Consider the following 26,374-nt stretch of genomic DNA (forward strand, 5'->3'; position numbering starts at 1 on the left):
CGTTTATTATCAACAGGACTTGACTCCCCCAGAACATTTCTTTCCCCCTCAGCCACCACAACACTCTTTTGCCACCCCCCCCCCCGTCAAACCCTCTGCCTGTCCCCTCCTTTCATTCCACCTCTTCCTGTCCCCTCTCCACCCAGGTACTGATATGGCCTCCATCACTGTAGTACCCACTGCCTGTGGCACACAGATCAAATGGCTTCCTAAGGCCCCATGGGGAAGTTGAAAGTTGAACACCAATCTCCAGAGGCCTGATTTGGTGATTAGGGCACTAGCCTGGGATGCTGGAGACCCAGGGTCAGTTCCCTGATCTGGCACAGATATGCTGTGTGACCTTGGGGAAGTCGCTTAGCCTCTCCGTGCCTAACAGCCCTGCCCTGCCTCACAGAGGAGCTGTGAGGAGAAATACATTAAAGATTGGGAGGGCCATGGAAGTGCCTTAGATTGACTTACCCCAAGATCAGCCTCCCTGCCTCCCTCTCCAGTGCCTGCCACCTTTGCCTCTTTCCAAAGAAAACATCCCTCCTGTCCTTTGCAGTCGCAGCACCATAACTGCACTGTGCACAAAGGAACCTGGGGTCTAACAATGGCACAGGGCACCTTGCATGGCCCTGCATCCCTGAACGCGTCACTCGTCAGGGCTGCCCCCAGTGGCACTTGCAGTTTGTAGTTGGTCTTTTCCTGTGAGTGTGAGCTAAGCAGGTGTTTTCTCTGCACCTTTCCCCTGATATTTTTATTGTTGTTGTTAGACACTTCTCCCCCACAGTACCTGGGGCTGATTGCTCCAGGAGAAAGAGCTCAGAAAGTGCTCTTTAAAAACATGATGTCAACACTCAGCTACACTCGACTGGTAAACACAGCTCGAATGCGTGGGACTTGGTGCCTACCTCCACTGTGAAGGATTTGCTTGGTAAGACCATCCCGTTGCAGGCTAGAGGGTACAAAAGCAGTCAGGGATTTGTCTGATTTATTTCTCTGAGACTACAAAACCTTGTGCTGTCCTCCCAGGCCAAGCAGGGTCTGCTGGGTCAGCACTTGTTTGAGAAAGCATCCGGGAATGGTATGGTACTGGTGAATCAGCAGGAGGCATTCTGCTCTTCCCACTCAGTCAGATTTCACCGTGGGCTCAGAGGGCGCTGTGCCTCTGACAGCAGCCAGGAGACAGAAGGCCAAGGTCCTGATCACCTGTTGTCTGCTGCTTTTTCTTAAGAGTAATGGTGTTGACTCTGCTGTCTTTGCCAAATTTCAACTGGCTTCTGGTCTGTCTACCTAAAATCCTCCTGCAGTTTTAATTAGAGTACAGTATTCTTCTTCATTTCCTGACCTATTGTGTAGTGTTGCTATGAGCTGTTAAAAGAGCCACTGTGTTCCGTTCCAGACGTGGCTGCAGGAGAAGTAATCCCTATATTTATCCCTTTTTAACAGTGTGTTGTCTTAGTTACTTAATGTTTGTAAAGCTCTCTAAGATCTTTCGGTGACAGGTGTTATCCAAGTGTCAGGTATTATCTTTAATAAGAGCTTATTCACAGGGCTATCGAAGGGAAGGGGCATGTTGACTTTTCATAAATGTCTATCTGGGTTCTCCAACCTCCCCAAAATCCCTCCTGATTTCTCTTTCTTCACCCCAGATTCAGATGTCCTGGTGCCCAGGAGAGTGTGGATAGGAGTCAGTCTTTCAGATCAGTAGACATCAACAGAAACTGTTGGTTTATTATGTTGGCGCCTAGAGACCCCACACAGCTGAGATCCGGGCCCCATTCTGATAGGCTCACAGTCTAAACAGACAAACACGGGGTTGGAGGGGAAACGGAACCAGAGAGAGCTCACCCAGGTAACTTGCCCAAGGTCACACAGCAGAGCTGGGAGTGGAACCAGAGTCCCTCTTCATTGCCTTATCTGCTGGGCTGGGCTGGGCTGCTGCTCTCTTTTAATTTGACTTCCAGATGCTGAGCATCTGTGCCTCGTGACGCCTCTTCGCTGTCTTGCTTGGCCCCAGCCCTCGCTCTTTACAGGCAATCTTGGAGTTCTAGCCCAGGGATTACCTTGGATGATTTATTGCTGTTTGCAGCATTTCTGAAGCCAGCAGTGACTCTCCTCTCCTGTCGTGCTGGGAAGGCTTCATTCAGGCCTTTTACATTTTGTCACGTTACAGCCAGATAGCTTAGCCTGCACTCATCTGTTTTCATGCATCAACATGAGCCACAACCAATTATCAAAGGAAAACCAGCTAGCAGCCCTCTGCATCTGCCAGGGTGCTACCCAGCACTCACGGGGAAGGCTCTCGGCTTCCTTGGTGGGGGATGTTTGTCATGGATCCCCACACAAGTGCTTTTGGAAAATGGGACATGAAAATCACTTAGTACAGGCCTTTGGTGGACCATAAATAGAGAGAATTGCCTTTGCCTCATTGAGACTTAAAACTAGTTTTGGCTTTGTGTTCAGTTACAAGTAAATCCTAGGGAAGGACGGATTTCAAACTCTCGTCTCCTAAGTTTTCAAAATTCTGTCTCTCCGGGCAGACATGTACGTGCACTCACCGGACCCTGCACCTACTTTAGAACTATGCAGAAAGAGCGAGGGCTAGTATACGCTTGAAACTCTACAGTGCATCAGTGTTGACACTCACTACAGCGAAAGGAGGGGTTCTCCCATCCGTGCAGGTAATCCATCTCCCATCAACCTAACCCTGGGTGTAGACCAGTGGTTCTCAAAGTGTGGGTTGGGACCCCATTTTAATGGGGTTGCCAGGGCTGGCATTAGACTTGCTGGGGCCCGGGGCTGAAGCCAAAGTCTGAGCCCCACCCACAGGGCGGTGGAGCTTTGGTCCCCCTTCCTGGGGTCATGTACTATTTTTTATTGTCAGAAGGACGTCATGGTTCAATGAAGTTCGAGAAACCCCTTGGTGTAGACAGCGCTAGGTCAGCTTAACTACGTTACTCAGGGTGTGGATTTTTCAGACCCTTGAGCAACGTAGCTGGGTCAACTTAACTTTTGAGCATAGACTTGGCCTAAGATGTAATGTGGTCCTGAACTATTGGTATCCCTGCTACACCCTCAATACCTAAAACCAGCTTGGATGCTCTTGATAATGTAAAGACTATCTGCTGGGATCAGGAGCAGCATCTGAACTCAGGACTATAAAAAAACACAGCACACATCTCTATCACAGGAGTTAAAGGAGTAACTCCATGAACTGGCAGCAGTAGTAGGCAATTATCCTCCATGTAGACAACTCACTAGGAGTGTATGGAACATCACACACTTCACAAGCGTGTTGAAGCAACAGTTCCTAGCTGTGGGGTATTATGTATTCTCTTCTGTATAGGTTCTTATATTGCTTTCCAGTGTCTGAGCGCTTCCAGTCAGGCATTCAGCAACGTAACCAACATCTGTCATGTGTTCGTTCTCTCATCCTCTCTCTGGGGGAGAGGCGTGTCCGGTGCAGTAGGGTTTTAGGTTTTGTTTTCTGAAATATACATGTGTTAATGTCAGAGACGGCAGGTCAAAGAATTGTGCCTGGCAATTGGAGTGGGAGGTGGAGAGGTTTGGGATGGACTTTAGTTCCCAGAGGAGTTAATTGCTCCATCCCAGGCCACCCCCTGAGAATGCCATGTCTCCCAAGCAGATGAGCTTCACCCTTATTTGTAGAGAGTTCCATTGTGCCAGAGGAGTGAAGTTGTTTGCCACGGTCTTCATCCCCAGAGCTTGTGGCCATGGAGCACCTGCAGGATTTTACTGACACTTAGAACTTGATTGTCAGCGGAGGCGGCTCTGCTCTGCAGTATGGTTCTCCTGTTGGGATGGCAAAGCCAGGATTTGTTGAGTTTCAGTGCGTGCTACAAGGCCCTTCTGGGCTCTCTACTCAGGCTACCGCATGGGAGGCATTTACTGAAGGGGGAAAAATTGGAGGTCCCAGAGTCTTTTTATTGCCAAAAACTTTCCCTGCCAGCCAGAAGACAGCACCTGCCGATCAGAGGGCAGTAGGGGAGATGCTAGTTCTGGGGGCTACAGCTCTAGTGTTCACAGATTTCCTAAGCATCTGAAATGCATGTGGCTCTTGTTGGTTTCATGATTGGTCACAGGGTTTGAACAGGCTCAGTAAAACTGACCCAGGTCTGCTCAGGGGGGAGGCTACGAACCCAAAGATCCTGGAGGTGGAGCGGAGGGATAGAGGAGAGTGGAAGATGGCAGAGGCTGCTAGATGGGACACTGATGGAGATCTTTAATTACCAAAAGCAGATTAGGAGCTGGGTGTCCATTCTCATTCAAAAGGCAGCAGAGGCCAAATCTAAAGGATTGCTTAAAAACACAATCTCAGTCTGAACGAGATGATGAAGGACAAAGATAGCTGTCACATGCTCTGAAAATACAGCCACCCCGAAGACTCCTAGTGATATCAGCATCTGCTTGAGCGCCAGATTTATGTTGTCTGGGCACTGCAATGCTCCAGCAACAAGCCAAGCAGCCTTGGGAGAAAAATTACTTCTAAAAAGAAACATCAGCACTATGGGTGTATCTACACTAACAGCAGTAGTGGAAACTAGAGCAGAGTGGGCTGCTCCTGCCACCAGTGGTGTCTTGCAATCATTAATATCTGTCTCATCCCAAGCAGTCCCTCGCTGGAGCATTTCAAGCCAAACAGGGTGGCAAGATAAAACCATCTCCCCTTGATTCATCAGTGGGCCCTCCTTAACAGTCACCTCTACATCGTGCAAGACATAAAGGAGACCTCTCCCAAATAACCCCCCACCCACTTTTCTTTTTAAGTGGCTGTAGGAGGCAGGAGCAGAGATGGAAGAATTTGTTAATCTAAACACCTTGGTAATAGACCTCAAAGGGTCTGCTTACTTTTCAGCATGGGGGAGGGGATTTAAGCTACATATTAGGATAAGCTTCCTGACTTGAAGGGTATTTAAGCTCTGGAACAGGCTTCCAGGAGAGGTTGAAGAATCCCGTCATTGGAGGTTTTAAAGAACAGGTTAGACTAACACCTGTCACAGAGATGCTATTGGTTTATTTGGTTCTGCCTCAGTGCGGATGGCTGGACTAGGTGACCTCTCAAGGTCCCTTCCAGCCTGACATTTCTGTGATTATAAAAACCAAGCAGTAGAACCTGGAGGGTGAAGTGCCTGAGGGAGTTAGGTGACTGTCAGTGGGAACTGCATGCCTAACTCCCATGGGCTTCTGTGAAACTCCCCACCGGAGGCCATAGAATCGGAATGGACAATTAGCTGAGGCCTGTGGTTTATAGTGACTGACCTGCGATTTTTCATTCCTGGTTGATTCTTGGTAATGACTTTTCTTAACAAAATAAACCCCTTTGTTTTAAGGCTCTTGGACAGAAGATCCATGCCTGCTGGTACATTCCCATTTGTAATGCAGTTATGGTCTCTGCTATGCATGGCTCCTTTCTCAGCAGAATTTATTAAAGCAGATGAGAGGTGCGACTGACTTCTGACAGCACGGTTAGACAGCTGAAGTCTGGGCCAGTCCAGGAGGGTGAATCGTAAACACAATAAGAGTTGCTGCAATTGAGGAACAAGCTGATTGGAGTGAGAAAATTGGCTGGCGGGCTGCACTCGCTCTTCAGCTCCGCAGAGACATTCCGATCAAGATTGCCCTGTGAAGATAGCTGGCAGCAAGGTCAATTTCTATAGCCTTCCAATAATGCCAGCAGCCAGGTTTAATATACTCAGAGATGATAACTCAAGAAATGCTTTATTTTAGATATTAAAATTTTTGTAGTAAAAAAAATTCATGTCCTACAGCGAGCTGCCTGTACGCGATAATGCTCACAGAGGACCTTGGTGGAACAGTTCAACAGCCTGCCTGCATGCGGGGAAATATACTAGCCCTTGTCCTGCCTCTGTCCTATACAATGCAAATCAGTGTGTAGCTTTGCAAAGCACGTGTGTTAATCTGAGTGCTGGTGAAAGGTGACAACCCTGTTTTAGGTACTTTATATCATCCATTGCCATAATATCTGAACATCTCACAGTCTCTGAAGCACTTATCTTTCCAATATCCCAGTGAGGCAGGGCATTTCCACTGTCTCCATTGTACAGGTGGGGAACTGTGGCCACAGACCAAGTGACTTGCCCAGGGTTATAGAGAGAGTCAGTGGCAGAATAGGGAATTGAATCCCAGACTAGCACCCTGACCACTGGGCTCTTCTTCCTCTCTGCAATGGGCAAAAATGTCCTTTCTTGATCTGGAGAATAACTACAGTGCACAGTTTGGCAGCAAGGCAAGCTTCTTCCCCCAAAGACCTGGGGGAGGGGGGAAGCTCCATTTATCCTCCATTATATATTCAGTCCTTTCTGTACCCTCCAGACAGCTGAACTTTTCCTTGTGCTGGGATGGGGCTTAGGGTGAAATTCCCCCCGCGCAAAGGGTCAGGCCGTGGGCCCATCCGTGGGATTGAACTGCTGCATAGATGTAGTGCTGGTTCTCGGCACAGGGCTGAAAGCCACCCACTGTATGCTTTGTTTTCTGGGCTCACTCGGGTTTCTGGTGAGGGGCAGGAGGCTCTGGAGGAACTTGCTCCCGCGAGGACCTGTCTGGGCGTTGCTCTTTCTCGCCCACGCTGGCCGAGCATAGCTAGCTTATCAAGAGCCTGATCTAGCAAAGCACAGAGCACCCTTACCTCCCTTTGATTTCAAAGGTGCTTGGCCCGTTGTGAGGCCCCAGGCTCAAAACCTGTGGCTCGTTAATATTCTTCCTTAGGCTGGACACATAACTTGTGCCCAGTTCCTTGTGCTGGAGTTCTGTAGTCTCCTTGCTGGTACCAGGGTTGAGGGACTGGGACCCAGCAGCCCTGGATTCTGCCACCAACTTCTTGGGTGATCGTGGGCCAGTTACTTAATCTGCGTGCCTCTGTTTTCCTGCCTCTCGCTGGGGATAATGATAATTTCTTACTTCGCAGGGGTGACTCCCTGCATGTTTGGCAAGATGCTCAGATATTATGGTGATAGAAAAGCTTACCAGAGAGAGTTTTCTTTATGGGGATGTTTCAGCTTGTCACTTTGACTCTCTTAAGGCTGAGATGAGCTAACTTCACACTTGCCACAAGGAATTTTGAACCATATTTGAGAATGAGCCCATGGTTATTGGGCTGCAGATATACCTGCCTGAATCAAATGAGCAAAAGCCACCCAACCAATCCAGGAGACAAATCCATCCCAAAGTCTCTGGGCTGGGGTGAGCCAGGAAGGCTGTCCTTTGCAACAGCTCCTTTCTCACTCGACATAAAGCAGCTGGCAGCTACAATGGATTTTCTTATGGGATTGAAGGAGCAGAAGTGCTTGCGTATTCCAGCTGGAAAGTGGGAATGCTTTACCCCTTCAAGGAGCACCCTTTACAAATAGAGGCTCTCTCAATGGAGCTTGCGAAACACTGGGGAATGAAAGCAGCCTTGAATGGGATGCCCTTGCTGTCCAGCCGTGGATTAGCCTCTCAGGGAAAGTGCGAGGAACCCCATTGGGTAGATGTCTAGAGGCAGGATAGGCAGAGTGCCAGAAGAGACATTGTAGGGAGCACTCCTGCCCTGGGCAGGGGATTGGTAAACAGGTCTCGTCCAGCGACGATTTCTGTGAACCTGTCAGTAAGTTGAACCTGAGCAAGCATGATTGAGGTGATGCTGGCAGGCAGAGGGAAGCGTTCTGAAGAGCGTGCCGCCATGGTGCAGTCTCCACTGGTTGAAGATACACACGCACAATTGATCAGTGCAGGCTATAGTCTAGGATTCCTCTTGGATTCCTCCCTGATGCTGAGCTCTCACATGATGGCATCCGTGAATAATGCTTTGTAACATCTCTGCTTGCCTCAGAAATGCCATCCCATCCCGGTGACCCAGACCTGGCCTCAGTGATTCACATTGTTGTCACTACTTGGCTGGACTACAGCAATGTGATATACCTGGCACAAAGTCAGCAGCACTTAGAAAACCCCAACTAGTGCTGAAAGCTGCGGCGTGTTTCCCCAGCAGCACGGGCTACTAGGAATGTGCCAGTCTGTCGTTTGCTCTCTACACTGGCTTTCAACAGACTCAAATTAAGGTCAGGGTCTTGGGCCTTCTCTTCAAGGAGCTCCCTGGAGCGCTCAGGACATCTAAAAGGTCATTAAAGCTCTGTGATGAAAACCACGGGCAACAGCTCTGGTCCTCTGGCCCAATGGAACTCTGAACAATAAGGATGAAGCTCACCGGTGCAGGAGACAGAACCTGCTTTGGGGGTGGGCTGAGGCGATGGAACGAACTGCCCCGGGAACAAAGGACCATCCCAAACCTCCCCACTTTCCACTCCAAGTCCAAGGTGCGTTGCTTTGATGTTGCCTTCTCTGATATAAATACACAGCAACAGGTTCAACCAACCAACCAGCCACACCTGCCAAAACAAGACACTCCTCTGCACACAATTTTTCTTCTGGGGAGAGGATGAGAGAATAGACGGCATGTGATAGATTAAGGTGGCTGAATGCATGACTGGAATGTGCTCGGATCAGATACTACCATGATGAGCATGGGAAACCCTGTATAGAATAGAAGCGAATGTGATTGACATTGTAATACTGAGGATTTAACTGGCACTTTTCATCATAGATTCACAAAGGAGAGTTAGGGCTCGTCTACATGTGGAAGCTAACTCGAATGGAGGTAGGATGTGAATTAAAAGCATTGCAGCTGTTCCAGAATAGTTCCCTATGTGGACACTCCTATTCTGGAATAAGAATGTCCACACCCAGAGTCATTCAGGAACAACTCCATGTGAAGACAAGTTCTTGGTATCATTGTCCCCACTTCACGCATGGGGAACTGGAGAACAGAGAGAGGAAGATTCTCACAGGAGCAAGTCAAATGGGACTAGAACCAGCTCTCCTGGCTCCCTAGCCTGGTCACCACTCTGCCTGCTAGACTGTGCCACCTCCTTGGGTACTTATGCAGCACTTCCATCGCTGTTCATGAGCAAAGCACTCCATAAATAGTAACCGTGGCCCACACTATGATCCGCTGAGTGGCACTTCACTCCATTGAAACCAGGGCGGCTGCTTGCGTTGTCAGTGCGGGTCAGCATGAGGACAGGCTGTGGCCGCGTGGCCCTCTATGTAATCTGTGCAGCCGTGCTGCAAACCAGTGGCAGGGGGCGGGAGGAGTGCTAAGTGACTGGGCCAGTACTTGAACTGAGTCTGTAAAACCCCTACGCTGCCCTGAATCGTAAAACCCCTATAGAAAGGAAAGCCCAACCAAGTGTGAACAGCTGCGTGGGAGCTACAGGTGAATCGCACCTTGGAGAAGGACACAGCTACTACTGCAGCTATGCCACTGTAAGGTCTCCTGTGTAGCCGCCCTATGCCAGGAGGAGAGAGCTCTCCCGCCAGCATAATTAAACCACCCCTAACGAGCGGCAGTAGCTGTGGCAACAGGAGAGCATCTCCCACTGACATACCACTGTCCACACCGGCGCTTTTGTGTTGTTTTCACACCCCTGACCAACAAAAATGTTATTGACAGACGTGCTAGTGTGGACAAAGCCTTCAAGTCATTATGTTTCTGTGTTGTCTTTTGGCTCCATCTGGCCCTCTGCGGTAAGGACTGTGAACGTTGGGAATGGCTCTGACTCCCCTCCCTCTCTGTCTCTTCCAGTGGTTTCTAGTGACAGCGAGAGTGACTCAGAATTCAGCTCCTCTAGTCTGGATGACAAGTCCTTGCCTGGGGGGTCCAAGGGCTTGAAGATCAGGAAGCATCAGGCGGAATCAGGTGAGGAATCGGCTGTTACCCCTGAATGTGGGCACGGAAATGGGTGATGGAAATGTACCGTAGGGTGACAATTGTTACTGTGCACCCTGGACCAACTCCTCAGCTGCTGTAAATTGGCATCGTTCTGCTGGCTTCACTTTACGTCAGCTGAGGGTCTGGCTATCCCCAGAAATTACGGGCTAGTGCTGAAGTTGAAAGCCTGCTTGGGGAAGGACAGAATCTCCATCATGTGTGTTTGCAGAGTGTATGGCACAGCCGTACCCTGAGCCCAGCTGGGGCCCTTGAGTGTGACTGGACTAGAGTGGTTAATTAATAATAATGGGAGACAGGATGCCTCGGCAGGACTGGCGATGGGAAGAGTCATCCCACCGTGGTGAGGTTGCTGGTTTGCTAAAGGGACCAGCCTCCTGCCACTCCAATCCCTGCAGCCACGAAGCCTTTCAGCTCTCACTCCCCACCCATATGTGGGAGTGTGTTTCAAACCTGTGGTGTATGGTCTCACATCAAAACAGTGGCATTGCTTTGGTGTTGGCCTCTCCACCTCTGAAGCTGGATGTGTGGCTGCCTGTTGGGTGGTGAGCTCCGTGGGGTAGCATATCACACCGGGCTAGGGCAGGCCTGGTGCCAGCAAATATAAAAGAGCGATTTGACCCAGGAGTCCCTCCCGCCCAGGCTGGCAGTGAGGGAATGTGAGTGGTTCCCATCTGAGGGTGGGTTGGGCACCTGGAGAACTCAGTCTGGTTCCTCGTGCACATGACTCCACAGTAATCAGAATTACCACTGGAGCAGGGTGGCAAGGGAGACTGAGCTCCTGGCGATGGGCCCTGCCCGGGTCAGGAGGAGGCATGCTGGCAGGGTGGGTGTGGGAAGCTGGCCTCGTGTCTGCTCTGTGGATGTCTAGGGCCAGCAACACAGCCCCTTGCACACCCATAAACCCCAGCAGCTCCCCCAGATCGAGACAGCCCTGCAGCAAACCTCTCCCCTGTGTCTCTGCAGTAGCTGGCAGCGACTCCCCCAGGACTCCCAGCGGGAGCACCCACTCCAACGCCTTCTCGGAGAGCCGCAGCAGCCTGGGCAGCGAGCGCAGGGGAGGCCCAAGTGCTACCGAGAGCTGCCAGAATGACCTGCTGGCAGAGGAGTGCGACAGCGATGCCAGCAGAAGTGCCCGCGGTGAGTGAAAGGCATCAATGCCCCCAGGCTGGCTTCCTCTCTAGAAGCACATGGCACAGCACCCCTCCTGAACCCCCCAGGCAGGCAGCCCGGCCCACTGAGCTGAGAGAAGGCTGCTGAGAAAACCCCCATGCGCTTCTAATTGGAGTCCATGCCCAGCATTGTCAGAGAGGCGCGTGTGGCCCTTGCGTGAGGTCAGAGAAGCCCGGGGTTTTAGGGGCCAGATGCTGGTGGTGATGGCCTGTATAGAGGAAGTCAGACCGGATTATCCGGTGGTCACTTCTGGCCTTGAACTCTATGATTCTAAGCATCTTGTCCAAGGTCATGGCTGACTTTCAGGCTCTGTTCGTCACACTGGACTTTCCCCAGTGATGGGACTTCCCCAAACACTCCTACGTTTGCCCATTAAATCCCAGCGTTTGCACCTGCAGCAGCATGGATCTGAACTTTGTTGAAGCAAAGTGCAAATGCAGGTGTTTTCCGGGGGAATAAAATGCTTTGTATATGTCCGGCTGGCTTGTAAATTAAAACAAGTCACTTCCCAACCCTCTGCAGTGTAAACTTGACCTCCCCACTCCATCCCCAGCAAGCTCAGAGGAATTAGCTGAGTGTGACAGCAGATCTGCACGCTGCTTTCACTTCTGATCTGGAGCAGCTGGAAGCAACGCATATATTTTCTCTCTGCAGTTCACATTTATATACACAGTAACCCCGGAGGTTATCATTTAACACCTCTCCCTCCCAGCTGTTCCTGTCACCCTTCTGGCAACCGTTCCTTTTGGTTCTTGAGTCAGTTTCATGGCTTGTGTGTCAAGGTATAAATTAGATTTGAGAGAATAGTGAAGAGGTTGATCACCCAGTGCAACAATAATTCCTGTGCCACCTCCTTCCCGCACTTGGCCTGCTGGGGGTCATCAGCTTAAAAATCCTCCCTCCCTGCTGTATAAAATCGGACCCCGAAATGCGGGGGTTAACCTCTCGCAGTCAGGTCCTGCACTGCCTGGCAAATGAATGTTCAGGGTGATATATGGCATGTATCTAGGACTGCGACTTTCTCTGGGCTACTAAAGCATGTGCCCCGCGAAAATAGCTGCCTAGGGTGTAGGTGGGATCCTGGCTCAGAGGAGGGGCAGTCAGGTTTGCATGGCCAACTAGAAAACGTTTTCAAAGTACCTTCTTTTTGGCCTGAGGTCGTTCACTTCCCATTCCTGCCGCAGAACCGTGCATGCTGGAATTCTTTCATTCAGACACTGGTTCTTTTGGTGGATGAGTTCTTTCCTGTGACTTTCATAACCCTGGCGATGGCAGGGCGGGGGAGGAGCAGTAGCCGTTTCTGCCCAAGTCTGTTTGATTTTTGTACTTGATTTGATTGTGGACAGCTGACCGCAGGCTGGTGGCCCTGTTGGGAGCAGAATGCAGCGTCTCACGCCAGCGTGGGAGCCTTGTGGGCCACAAAGCATCCACCTCGTCCCGTGCATTGGATTGTAGGGGTTAGATTAGACAGGCCATCTAAGCAGTGACCTGTGCCCCTCGGCATGGCATTTGGAGGACTACTTCCACCCTCAGGGCTAATCATACCAGGGATCCCTGCTCACCCTGGCTCCAGTGCAGTGCGGAGTGGCACAGCAGAGGCGCTGCCAGGTGTGCCCAAAGCAAGCCTCATCCAAACGGTATGTGCCCTTGGCAGCACTTGGGTGTGTAGACACACATTGTGTTACAGGTGTGCTGGGGGATCGTGCCCCAGCCTGCCCATCAGCTGTGTCTAGAGCGAACAGGCTCGGGCTCCATTTCTGTCCTGCACTCATGCAGATACCTCAGCGATCCCAGCCATGTACTAAACTATTCAGCTGCTTCTGTTGATTGCAAGAGACAGTCGGTCTGGCATGTGTATGGTCTGTTTCCTTGGCTGAGTACTTTATCCTCACACCCCCTGCCGGGCCTCTCTCATTTGAAGGCATTATATAAAGCACAATCTGCAGGTTTGGGAAAGGGTTTTTGCTTTAATTTTTAAAGCTCTGTTTTCCTTCCAAAACAATTCTGGGTTCCAACCCTCCAAAAACAATTTTCTCCACTGTGCACAGATGACATGATCCTAAAATGAATGGCTCTGCAAGCCATGAACATGACGGTAGCATTCCCAAAACTAGGGAGATGCTGCAGCAATGTGGTGTGTGCAGAGTTTAATGGCAATTGTGGTACATTATGCATGAACACAGCTGTCAGTAATATACTGTCATACACATATGATGTCCTTGTGTTCTATACAACACCTTCATGAGTAGTTTAAATCATACATTCCATAGTCCACAATAATAAATGCACAAACCCCACCACCTCGCCAACCATGTGGTGTAAGTCAGTGGTTCTCAACCTTTCCTGACTACTGTAGCCCTTTCAGGAGTCTGAAGCCCAAGCCTCACCTCCCAGGGCTGAAGCATGTAACTTACCTTCATGGGACCCCCTGTGGCATGGTTCCCTGGGCAGTTGCCCTGCTTGCCACCTCCTAATGCTGGCCCTGAACTTCTGACCCAGAACCCATCCTGTGACACCCCTGCCCCTGAGGGTCACAACCTGCAAGTTGAGAAACGACACTGATCTAGATGAGTTGACCTACCCCCTGAAAGACCTCGGCATACCCCCAGGGGTACATGTAAGAGAACCACCGGTACCTGGTAAACAAAGAGAAAAGGAGAGAGACACCAATACAATGCTCTATAACACTCTAACGGTACCAACTTGTGTCTCATAGCAGTAGCTTAAGTGTTGTTCTTTTTTTATTTTATTTTTAATGCAGATCTCATTCTCGCCTCTTCTCTAATTCTGTACCAAAGTGCAACTCTCAGCTGCCTTTCGCATCCTAAGAACAAATCCTGAGTCGCTATCTTGCTGAAGAGTTCCTGTGATGATTCCAAAGCAATTTTACCCTGACAGTCTATAGCTCTCCCACTCCGGCTCTGGGAAGGGGGAGGCGAGAGGGCTGGGAAGGGGGCATGGCCAACGGTCTGGTTGTAGGGGAAGACAAGGGACTGGTGAAAAAGGCCAGGAACTTCCAGTGTATTTGTAACATTTGTGGCTGAACTTTTCCAAGCCTCATCATTTGACTGCCTGATTCCCATTAAAATGACTGGGTGTCCAGATCCCCTCCGCAGCTTTGAGAATCTGTGCCTAGATCTCTAATCACAGGGGTCTACATCTTCAGAAGCGATGAGTGCATTTGGACACTGCGGTTTTGGGGCATCCAATTTGAGATGCCATAAAGAGGCCTGGACTTCAGAGAATGGGTGCTCAGCACTTTGTGAAAACCAGGCTCCTTTGAGGCATCTCCAGTTGGGCACCCCAAAATTTACAAGTGGCTCTTGAAAAGTGTGGCCATTACCTGTATTTCTCTCTACTCTATGGAGTGAGCGTGGTGACATCTGTGGAGGCTGCTGTTAACAGAACGAGGAGGGGATGGGCGCGTAAGACAAGTGTCAAAGAACTGCATGTAGGGGAGAAAGGAGGTGTTCTGTCTCTGTGGCCAATCCAGTCCTCGATTTCTCTGCTGGGAGTGGCAGCAAAGGGTACCTCTTAGCTGGGATTGTGAGCTGGACGCTAGCCCAGCAGGAAGTGATCGTGGACCTTAGGCTGCCTGGTGCCTGCTGGGTGGGCCCTGCTGCCATTCCCAAAGGTCTCACAGAGCCGCCTAAATCAGTGGGCTTTTGCTGCTGCAAGTGCGTCTTGAAGCGATTTATTCCAACATGTTTGTTTAGCTAGCAGGAAGCTGAGCGAGCAACTGGCTCCACCAGCAGTCCTCCTGTGACAGCCATGGCAGACACTTCAGCGGGGCGGTGCTTGCTGCCAAAGCTTCACAGAGAGAGTGCCCCACTCTATTAGCCAGAGGCAGTTCTGTGCGATTCACAGCCAGCCAGTGGGAATGCATTACACCAGCAAATGCACGGGCTTCCTTAGTGCACCGGCTGCTGACCTTGGGAAGCTCAAGCTAAAGAGGAGGGGCAGCTGTGAGGTAGTGCTGCTCCCCCAAGCCCAGGAGATGAAGGGTAGCTGCCCTCTGCTTCTAGCAGGATGTGGGCTGCACTTTGCCCTGCTGCCCCTTCTTGCAGGGCTTCAGTTCTGGCTAGCAGGGTCAGTCTGTCTATCTCTCTTCGTGATTTGCCATTCCAGTCAAGGTCACTGGGACAGTGGGCGGTAATGGAGTCTGATCCTGAGAACCGCCGAGACCCACAACCCCTCTGGGAGCTACAGGTGCTTTTCAGCCCATCTGGAAATCTGGCCCCTAGTGTCCTCTGGGGCTAGGGCTGGGTGTGGTCTGTGCTCAGAGGTTCAGGCGAGGGGAGCCCCATAAGTACATGGGGACAGAGGAGGCTCCAGTTCCCACTGCCTTGGCACAGTAGGTTGTGGAAGCTTGGGGCTCCTTTTCTCTAGGAAGTGTAACTGTGGTTTAACAATCAGGTTAGCTGGCCCCATGCTGCCCATGGCTGTTGAGGCAGGGCAGACAGGACATGTCATGTTCAGCATCACCCAGCTCAATGGGCTTGAGATAACTTTCCCCCAGGGATGGCTTCCTTCTAAAACTGCCTGCTGCGGGGTTAATCTGGTGCAGGCTGCAGTCAGAGACAGGTTGCTGGGCTATAGGGACCTTGGTCCGACCCAGGCTGGCATTTCCTCTGATTCTAGTCCTGAGTGAACGCTGGCTGGCCAACGACTTGGCGCTGAGTGTAACTTGTTTTCACTGACCAGTCAGCGGCGTGCTGCCTGACTCAGGTTGCAAATGGTCAAGTTTAGATGTGATTAAATCTCGTGAGGATGCTGCCTGTTAGGGCCCAGTGCTAGGCCCTTTGTCTTCCCAGAGGAGGATCAGGGTGGCCTGAGTTCTGGGGAGCGATGACTGGGGTGGAGGGTTAGGTTCTGCAGATGCACCCTGAGCCGTGGCATGTATTTTATAAATGAAGGGGAGGAAAAAAGCCGCAGTCCAAGTGCGGCCCATAGGGAATCTGGCTGTTCTGTTCCAGCCCTGGCTCTGTGGTGCCCTGGGGTTTGCTGATCACCAGAAGGAGGTTCCCCCTGCAGAGAGTGGGTTGTGCAGGGTTCCACTGGGTTTGTCTCGTGATTCCCATTTTGTCCCCAGCCCTCCAGGAGGGCTAAATTCTATCTTGGCAGGATCCAATGCATGGACGGCTCATATCATAGGGTGGGGGAGGCTGGGCCTCCCCAAGCAGCCCGGCGTGGCCCCACCCATGCTCCACCCTGAGGCAACTCCTGCTTGCCCTTAGCCCCAGTCCAGGTGGGCTGCTCATCTTCCATGAAGCCAGCTTGGGGCTGGGGCTAGGGCTAGGGCAGCCACCACTGGCCTGCGGCTGGGACTTGCAGTGGCTGGGGCCACTCACCGCTGGGGGACCTCCGGGTGCTGGGGCCATGCCACCTGGCACTTGGCTGTGGGGGGCTGCCCACCCTGATATCTGCTGGGAGAACAATACAGCAGTGCACAGACAATCCAGGAAGTTTTTTGGAAAGTGTAGGGGACAATTTCCTGGTGCAAGTGCTGGAGGAACCAACTAGGGGCAGAGCTTTTCTTGACCTGCTGCTCACAAACTGGGAAGAATTAGTAGGGGAAGCAAAAGTGGATGGGAACCTGGGAGGCAGTGACCATGAGTTGGTCGAGTTCAGGATCCTGATACAAGGAAGAAAGGAGAGCAGCAGAATACAGACCCTGGACTTCAGAAAAGCAGACTTTGACTCCCTCAGGGAACTGATGGGCAGGATCCCTGGGAGAATAACATGAGGGGGAAAGGAGTCCAGGAGAGCTGGCTGTATTATAAAGAATCCTTATTGAGGTTACAGGGACAAATCATCCCGATGTGTAGAAAGAATAGTAAATATGGCAGGCAACCAGCTTGGCTTAACAATGAAATCCTTTTTGATCTTAAACTCAAAAAAGAAGCTTACAGGAAGTGGAAGATTGGACAGATGGCCAGGGAAGAGTATAAAAATATTGCTCGGGCATGCAGGAATGAAATCAGGAAGGCCAAATCACATTTGGAGTTGCAGCTAGCAAGAGATGTTAAGAGTAACAAGAAGGGTTTCTTCAGGTATGTTAGCAACAAGAAGAAAGTCAAGGAAAGTGTCAGCCCCCATACTGAATGAGGGAGGCAACCTAGTGACAGAGGATGTGGAAAAAGCTAATGTACTCGATGCTTTTTTTGCCTCTGTCTTCGCTAATAAGGTCAGCTTCCAGACTGCTGCACTGGGCAGCACAGCATGGGGAGGAGGTGACCAGCCCTCTGGAGAAAGAAGTGGTTCGAGACTATTTAGAAAAGCTGGACGAGCACAAGTCCATGGGGCCAGATGCGCTCCACCCGAGAGTGCTAAAGGAGTTGGCAGCTGTGATTGCAGAGCCATTGGCCATTATCTTTGAAAACTCATGGCGATCGGGGGAGGACTCGGACGACTGGAAAAAGGCTAATGTAGTGCCCATCTTGAAAAAAGGGAAGAAGGAGGATCCGGGGAACTACAGGCCAGTCAGCCTCACACCTCAGTCCCTGGAAAAATCATGGAGCAGGTCCTCAAGGAATCAATTCTGAAGCACTTAAAGGAGAGGAAAGTGATCAGGAACAGTCAGCATGGATTCACCAAGGGCAAGTCATGTCTGACTAATCTAATTACCTTCTATGACGAGATAACTGGCTCTGTGGATGAGGGGAAAGCAGTGGACGTGTTATTCCTTGACTTTAGCAAGGCTTTTGACATGGTCTCCCACAGTATTCTTGCCAACAAGTTAAAGAGGTATGGGCTGGATGAATGGACTATAAGGTGGATAGAAAGCTGGCTAGATTGTCGGGCTCGACGGGTAGTGATCAATGGCTCCATGTCTAGTTGGCAGCCGATATCAAGTGGAGTGCCCCAAGGGTCAGTCCTGGGGCCAGTTTTGTTCAATATCTTCATAAATGATCTGGAGGATGGCGAGGATTGCACCCTCAGCAAGTTTGCAGATGACAAACTGGAGGGTAGGGATAGGATACAGAGGGACCTAGACAAATTAGAGGATTGGGCCAAAAGAAATTTGATGAGGTTCAACAAGGACAAGAGCAGAATCCTGCATTTAGGATGAAAGAATCCCATGCACCACTACAGACTAGGGACCGAATGGCTCGGCAGCAGTTCTGCAGAAAAGGACCTAGGGGTTACAGTGGACGAGAAGCTGGATATGAGTCAACAGTGTGCCCTTGTTGCCAAGAAGGCCAATGGCATTTTGGGATGTATATGTAGGGGCATTGCCAGCAGATTGAGGGACATGATTGTTGCCCTCTATTCGACATTGGTGAGGCCTCATCTGGAGTACTGTGTCCAGTTTTGAGCCCCACACTGCAAGAAGGATGTGAAAAAATTGGAAAACGTCCAGCGGAGGTCAACAAAAATGATTAGGGGACTGGAACACATGACTTATGAGGAGAGGCTGAGGGAACTGGGATTGTTTAGTCTGCGGCAGAGAAGAATGAGGGGGGATTTGATAGCTTCTTTCAACTACCTGAAAGGGGGTTCCAAAGAGGATGGGTCTAGACTGTTCTCAGTGGTAGCAGATGACAGAACAAGGAGTAATGGTCTCAAGTTGCAGTGGGGGAGGTTTAGGTTGGATATTAGGAAAAACTTTTTCACTAGGAGGGTGGTGAAGCACTGGAATGCGTTACCTAGGGAGGTGGTGGAATCTCCTTCCTTAGAAGTTTTTAAGGTCAGGCTTGACAAAGCCCTGGCTGGGATGATTTAGTTGGGGATTGGTCCTGCTTTGAGCAGGGGGTTGGACTAGATGACCTTCTGAGGTCCCTTCCAACCCTGATATTCTATGATTCTATGCTCGGGAGGGACTGGGGGGGGTCACACCTCTCACGCAGCGCTCGGGGACTGGGGGGCCATGTGCCGGCGGCGGGGGGGCTTGGGCTTCGGGGTCCAGCAGGGGAAGGGGAAGCGCTCTCAGTGCTGTGGCTAACAGGGGTATTGTGGTCCTTGGATGTGTAAAAGGGACTATCAAGCAGAGGCAGGAAGTGATCTCCTTACACAGCATTGGTTAGGCCACTACTGGGATACTGTTCCCAGTCTGGGGCCTTGAAGTAGGATGTGGAAATACTGGAGAGAGTTCAGAAGAGGGCCATAAAGATGATCTGAGGGCTGGAAATCAAGCTGTACGACATGAAGCTTAAGGAGCTCAGTTTATTCAGTTTATCAAAGAGAAGGGTGAGAGGTGGTTTGCTCACCCTGTGTAGGTGCTTGTGCATGGAGAAGAGATCTGATTGTTGGGGCTTTTCAGCCTTGCTGACAAAGGCATAACAAGATTCAATGGCTGGAAGCTGAAGTCAGAGGCATTCAACCTTGAAATAAGATGCAGTCTCCTAGCTGTGAGGATAATTAAACATTGGAACAGCTTACCAGGGGAGGGGGCGGACTCCCTGTGGCTTGGAGTCTTTAAGATGGAGCTCTTTAATCCAACTTCTAGGAGAAGGTCTATGGCTGGGGGTGGTTGGGCTGGGTGGTTGCAGTGGTCCCTTCTGGCTGTGGAGTCTGTGAATCCCTCTGTTCATTCCCTTCATCCTTGCGCCTTAGAAAGAACCAAATTGACTGATTAAGACAGTAACTATAATCAAAGCTCATGCTTCAGGGCTTGAGCCAGTTGCCTGTAAGGGTCAGGAAGGATTTTTTCCCCAGTGCACAATTAGCTAGATGTAATCTGCTGGAGGTGTGAGCGGGTCGCTTTCCTCTGATGCATCAGGGTGCAGCCACAGAGATAGAACACTGCTGGCATGGGCCAATGTGAGGTGGTACAGAACGTTCTCTTTCTTAGATGTCAGGCTGATGTCTCTTACTCACGTCCTCAGGGTCAAAATGATCACCAGATGTGGGGCTGGGAAGGAATCTCCCCCCCCCCCCCATCAGATTGGCAGGAATCTTGGCGTTGGGGTTCAACTTCCTCTGCAGTGTGGGGCAAGTCGCCTGCTAGCATCGTCTGGGTACATCTCATCTAATCAATTTCATGCCATCACAGGGGCCTGAGGGAACCTCAGTTTCTTCTGTGGCACACACAGTAGCTTACTCTCCTGAGGACTGAAATCCTTTAGTCTAACTGAAGTCACATGGGCTCAATGTAATGGTATGTGGGTAAAATTTAATGGCCTGTGATATGCTGGAAATCAGACTACATGAGCTAATGATCCCTTCTGGCCATAAACGCTGTGAATCTATGAAAGTGCTGGACATCGTAAATTCCTTTTGAAACCCTGGGAATTGAGGCTCGGCACCTCCCAGGAGTTCAGTGAAGAAGGCAGCTCAACCAATTCTCCTGTTCCATGAGCAACCCTTCTGTTTTCTTTCTTTCTCACCCATTCTCTCCTTCCTCAGCTCTGCTTCCTTTAATAAAGTTTAATGGGGCTAGACTGCTGATGCAGCTCCCCCCCCCCCCCCGTAATGATCCACAGTCATTCTCATCACTGCTGTTCCTAGCGAGCTTTTCAAATGACGCCGAGGAGGTGAAAGCAACACAAAATAATTGTGTCAAGCTGCTCCCCCTCCCACAGCCTACCAAATCTTTGTCTTTATTTATTTCAAAGGCAAACGACGCATCCACCCGAGTCCCTGGTGTTGATGGGAGTCGATGTCTCACTGCTTCACCTGGATCCAACACGCTTGTCTGACACATCCAGTCTTGTACTCTCCACACGGATGGAGCGAACCCCAGCATTCTGTGGCTTCTGAGTCGCCATGATTCCACGCAGACCTTAATTTACTTGCCGTTGGCTGGAAAGAGACATTGCTGTCCACTCGGCGTAGTTTGTCCTGCTTTTGTTTTTGCCTCCTGCTGGCTGCAGGAGAATGGGAAACGTTTGGGTTGGAGGGATGCTCTTCTGAGTGAGGAAGGGAGAAGGTGACACCATAGTAACCAGCCAGCTGTGTATTAGTATTTCTACTGAGATTCATTTCTCCACCCCTCCTGCCATCCCCCCCCCCCCCCCCCGTACAATGGAGAGCCCAGCACTTACTCACGTTGGTAAGGACATCTCAGTGCAGCGTGGTGAGAGCACTGAACTAGGGTCAAGATGCTTGTGTTGTATTCCTGGGCCGCTGAGTGAGCAAATCACGTTGTGCATCTCTGTGACTGAGATTCCTCGCCTGTAAATGGTTTCTGTAAAAGAGTTCTGCCTGCTTTTTGTGAAGTGCTTTGAGATCCACAGGTGAACAGCGCTATGTGAGATTCACCCCCACACACAGGCCTGCACGTCACTGACGCCCAGGAAAGCCCTTGAAATAGAGCGTGTGAGTGGCACGTAGCTTTGTGCTGCTTCTCTGCACGGGGTGAACTTCCCTAAGAGGGGAGGGTGAAATCCTGGCTCTCGTGAAGTCAATGAGAATTTTGCTACCAACTTCCATGGGGCCAGGTTTCCATCCTGAGTATTATCATCACAGTTATTGCTGGGTTTATTACTGTTTTAATTGGGTATCCCCATTAACTGGTGTGATGACACTCCATCCTCCTCCCTTCCAAGGGACCTTCTTAACATGGCTGCCTCCTGGGGATGGTTGTTTATTTAGAGAGGAAGGGAGCTGTGGAAGAGGATCGCTGGTGCGATTCCTTTAATCTGTCTCTGGTAGGATGTTTCCTCTCCTTTCCAGTTTCTGGTGTGTTGAAGTCAGTGTTGTGAGCAGCCTCTCTCTGTGCTGCCAACTGTGTGTGTGTTTTACCTTTTAGTGGGAGAGTCCTACTCATGCCCTGATGGCACCTGGATGGCACTGGGCAGTCAGCTCAGCCATGTGTTCTAAAAAGAAAGCTACTTTCCCTTGTGAAGGTGGAAGGAGCCAGGTCTGTGTTTTCTCCTTGCTGTCCCCAGATCTCATACATCTGTCTGGCTGCAATTTCTTACATGCTAATATTTGGGTCTTTGGCATTGATCTAACCTGGAGAGAGCTGCTAGTCTGGTGCCATCCCCACCTCTTCTCTGAGCTATACACTCTTCCCCAATGTCTGGCAGATGCCTAGAGGCCAAGCCCATGACTCCTATAAAGTGATCAAGCATTTTAAGGCCTGAGCCAAAGCCCAGAGATGAATGGGAGTCCTTCAGTTGACTTCAGAGGGCTTTGTATGAGGCACATATTCTGCGAAGGGATCCAGAGACTCCAAAGAGTGCTGTCCAGGGACGACTGATCACTTCAAAAGCAATTCACTGCCACTAGTGAGTCACCTTCCCCTTTGTAAACTAGCCACTCTGATCAGTTTAAACAATTTCTCCTCCTCCTTCCCAGCTCATTAATTGATTGTAGAGTTATATATCAGTTTGTTTTTGTAGGGTTGCTCCTGAGGAGCAGACTTGCAGAAATTGGGGTATTTATATGAGGTTGGGGTGGTGGGGGAATATTTGTTTTTAATAGGAAAATACCCTGCAATGTACATATACACACATTGGATTTTACAAATGACTATAGGATAAAGATAAATGAGATCAGGTACTGGGGCTCCCAACCCCAAGTGGTTTTGCATCCAACCAAGCACCCTGCTGTTGCTGTTTGTGCTGCCTGTTGGGGTGATGTGCTACAGGATGGGCATTTTAACTTTTGGTCTGGGTTATGAGACTAAGACATGTAGGGCCAGATTTTCAAAGGTATTTAGGTACCTAAAGATGTAGATAGACGCCTAGGTGCCAAATGGGATTTTCAAAAGCGCCTATCTCCATCTTCTTGTGCCTAAATACCTTTGAAAATCTGGCCTTACGTGCCTACGTTACTTCTGAAAATGGGACTTAAGCGTCTAAGTCTCTTGGGCACTTTTGAAACTGTTACCCCAGATTTTTAGAACCCAGTTTCCTTCTCTTTCTTATTTACCACCACTTTGCGTTAGTAAGGCAGAATCAAATTTTCCTTTTCACCATCCATTCTGTTTGTTTCCTTGTTATACTTCACTCAGCTTGGACAATGAAAACCGCCAAGTCAGTTTTGTTGTGTTTCACAGCCACTTTCGCTCTTTGGTTCTTGTTCACCAGCACATATAAATCGCCAGCACTACAGGGTGGATGTTTTACTCCTGACATACTCCTCACTGGTTTGTTGGGTTGCTTTAAATCCTGAAAATGCTTCAGTTAACATTGTTTTGTGAAACACTCTTGCTTAAGCACAGACGTGAGGCTGATACTGTCCCAAAACCCTATTCACCCCCCTTGCTCACACCTGTGTAATTCTGTTGACTTCAGCAGAGTTGTCCCTGATTCAGAGTCGGATCTGGAACCTGTTGAAGTGGATACTGGATCCAGGCCTCAAGTGAGAGAAGACCCAGGCCCAATCCATGTCGATTGTCGATATGTCTACACTTGGAGCTGGAAAGTGTAAATTTCAGCTCAAGGAGACATACCTGCACTAGCTCTCATCAAGCTAGCATGCTAAAAATAGAGGATAGCTGCTGTAGCGCCAGTCTGCGATCCCACATACATACTCAGGGCAACTGTCCCACAACTGTGAGTATGCTCTATTTTTAGCATGCTCCTTGAACTGGAATTTACATCTTCAGCTTGAAGTGTAGACATCCACCCATTCAAATGCGGTATGCAGACATGCACAACTCCGTGCTAATACTTTTCACGATTGAGATTTTTCATCTCAAAGGTGTACTTCACCCTAATGTGTGTTTACATGTCTTCAACCAGGTCTTTATCTTCTTTATAACTTGTAACAATGCCTGTGTTTTTAGTTGGGGGGTGGGGAGGGAAGGAAAGGGAATGTGAATGGGTCTCCATTTAATAGGTTGTTGTGTGTGTCCCTCCCTTCCCTCATCGTGTTGTGTAACATTTTAGAATTGGAAATAATAAAGCTTTGACGCTGCACCAACTGCCTGGCCTTCCTGAAATAATACAAAATTTCTCTGTTCCCAAGTTACAAATATTCTTCAAATCTTCAGGCTGCTTCCAGCAGGGAGCTAATTCCAGCACCGGGCTCGTGAATCACAGGTAATTAACAAGAATGCTGAACCTCAAGGTCCTGTTTTCTGTATTCCCACCTCTTAGATATCTAAATGGGGCAATGGAAGCTGATCCACAGGTACATTTTTAGCCTTTTTGTAGAGTTTCTTTCTCTGCTGAAAGCACTAAGCATAATATAGCAGTAATTGCCAGTCTGCAAAGATTCGTCATTCTTGGCCTTGTGAAGCTTGTCACTCGTCTGGCAATTAGGGTCTATTTAATATTCTCCACCAAGAAACATCTACAGTATTGTTCAATAAAGCTATATAGCTAGATATACACATGTGTATTTTTTGTCCCACCGTGCATTTAATTTCAAGGTTTCAAATGGCTTTTTAATACCTGTTTTGCTTTTCCGTTTTAAACTCATCTTGCAAATTGCTGTTGCGATTGTTCTGACGATGGTGCTTGGGTGCTGTCGTTGGCTTGAGGATGCAGCTTGTCAAGTACTATACAGCTCCTATAATTCTCCCCTCCTCCCTCACCCTCCTCTCACCATGAGGTCAAGTATAGAGGGGAGTCAGTTCTGCCATCTTTGAGGTGGGAAAATGCTGGCCGTGAACTACCAAACTTAAATGTTTCCCTCATTGTTCATTTTAAAGCAGTGAAGCTTCAGGATCTAATCTGGTTGAAAAAAATCCCCACGTATATATTATAGTTACTTAACATGCTGAAGCAAATGGGCTGCCAACTAGGATTGCTAATTTTGGTTGAATGTCTTTCTAGAGGTTTCATCACATGACATAATCTTTAATGAACGATTAATCGTTAATTCCTGGAGACTCCAGGATAATCGTGGAGGGTTGGCAACCCTAATGCATGTTTTGTGAGTGCTCATTAATAAATCAGGTGCTGAAGACAACAGGCTGACAATCAGAGCTTTTTGACTATTCCATTTTAACACATACAGGTGGTGGTGATTACCATTATTGCCTTAAAATGGCAGATAGTCTCTGGGTAGCTTTTATAGTTCATTTGTAAATTGAAGTCCCAGTATTAACTCTGCAAATGAGATCATTTCTCAATCACAGTAGCAGGGTGTGAAGTGTCGGTCACCATCCCAGGCCCTGGCATTTCTTGTAAGGTTCCTCTTCTCTTCCTTTACATGCAGCCTTTCCTTTCAGTTTCTATCCAATGCTTCCATCAGTTGCTTTGATTCCAGTATGAAAAACGTTCTTCTGATGACACTCCTCGTCTCCACAGGTACGTGCGGTAGAAAGCGTGCTAGGCGGTGGGTTTGACTGACTGGCTGCTGAGGGCATTACTTACATTGCAGTTAGAGGCAAGGTGGGTGAGGTAATATCTTTTATGGGACCAACTTCTACAGTTGAGAGAGAGTCTCTTGAGCTTACACAGAGCTCGTCTTCAGAGTGTTACAGCTAAATACAAGGTGGGACCAATAAGAAGTTAACACAAGAGCCCAGTCAAAGTGAAGTGTGACACTGAGTACCTTCCCCAGACCTGAAGACGAGCTCTGTGTAGCTAAGCTTGTCTCTTTCTCCAACAGAATTTGATCCACTGAAAGATATTACCCCACCTACCTGTGTCTCTAATATCCGGGGACCAAAGTGGCTACGTCAGCGCTGCAAACAAGAATTGCAGTTAAACGCAGGGAAAACAGCAGGGGCTGGCTGGCACGTGGTGTTAGTAATGGCTTATGTGGAACTCCTTGCTAGAGGATGTTGTGAAGGCCAAGACTATAACAGGGTTCAAAAAAGAACTAGATAAATTCATGGAGGATAGGTCTATTAATGGCTATTAGCCAGGATGGGCAAGGATGGTGTCCCTCGCCTCTGCCAGAAGCTGGGAATGGGTGACAGGGGATGGATCACTTGGTTATCTGTTTCAGAGTAACAGCCGTGTTAGTCTGTATTCGCAAAAAGAAAAGGAGTACTTGTGGCACCTTAGAGACTAACCAATTTATTTGAGCATGAGCTTTCGTGAGCTACAGCTCACTTCATCGGATGCTGGTCATTCCCTCTGGGGCACCTGGCATTGGCTGCTGTTGGAAAACAGGATACTGGGCTAGATGGACCTTTGGTCTGACCCAGTGTGGCCATTCTCACGTTATCTGCACTTGGTCACAGGTTCAAAGGCAGCCCAGATCATCATCATTGTTAGTAGCATTTAATATTTAAATCACACCATAAACGTTCATGGTGCTTTTGAGGAAAAAGATGCAGCCTTTACTCTGAAGATTGACTAACAAAGGGAATCTCCTACAGATTTCTATGGTCGCCATCATTACAGTATCTGAGCACCTCACAACCTTTTAATGTATTTATCAGGGCACTGCTATTATCCCCATTGCACAGATGAGGAACTGAGGGACAGGGAAACCAAGGCCCAAATCCTCAGTGGGAGTTAGGCACCTAAATACCTTTGATTACAGTGGAACTCAGGGGCTTAAATGCCTTTGAGAAATTGAGCTGAAGTGACGTGCTTGGGCCAGCCAGCCCCGTGC

General features: G+C 49.4%; 1 protein-coding gene across 7 annotated transcripts in view; it reads left to right on the forward strand.

Annotated features, from left to right (window-relative positions):
- The window catches only part of RPH3AL (rabphilin 3A like (without C2 domains)), a 165,756-nt gene that overhangs the window by 60,544 nt on the left and 78,838 nt on the right, over positions 1-26,374 (forward strand). For 5 of the 7 annotated variants that reach the window (XM_075120662.1, XM_075120665.1, XM_075120664.1 and 2 more), the window contains 3 exons: positions 9,647-9,760; positions 10,757-10,930; positions 20,521-23,775. In XM_075120662.1, coding sequence (XP_074976763.1) covers positions 9,647-9,760; positions 10,757-10,930; positions 20,521-20,555 — 323 coding nt within the window. In that variant the 3' untranslated portion in view covers positions 20,556-23,775. Of the gene's footprint in view, positions 1-9,646; positions 9,761-10,756; positions 10,931-20,520; positions 23,776-26,374 lie in introns of those variants that run through there. The other 2 variants (XR_012665301.1, XR_012665300.1) reach the window with 1 other exon arrangement.

Source organism: Caretta caretta, chromosome 17, assembly GCF_965140235.1.
Source record: "Caretta caretta isolate rCarCar2 chromosome 17, rCarCar1.hap1, whole genome shotgun sequence".
In the NCBI taxonomy this organism is placed as follows: Eukaryota; Metazoa; Chordata; order Testudines; family Cheloniidae; genus Caretta; species Caretta caretta.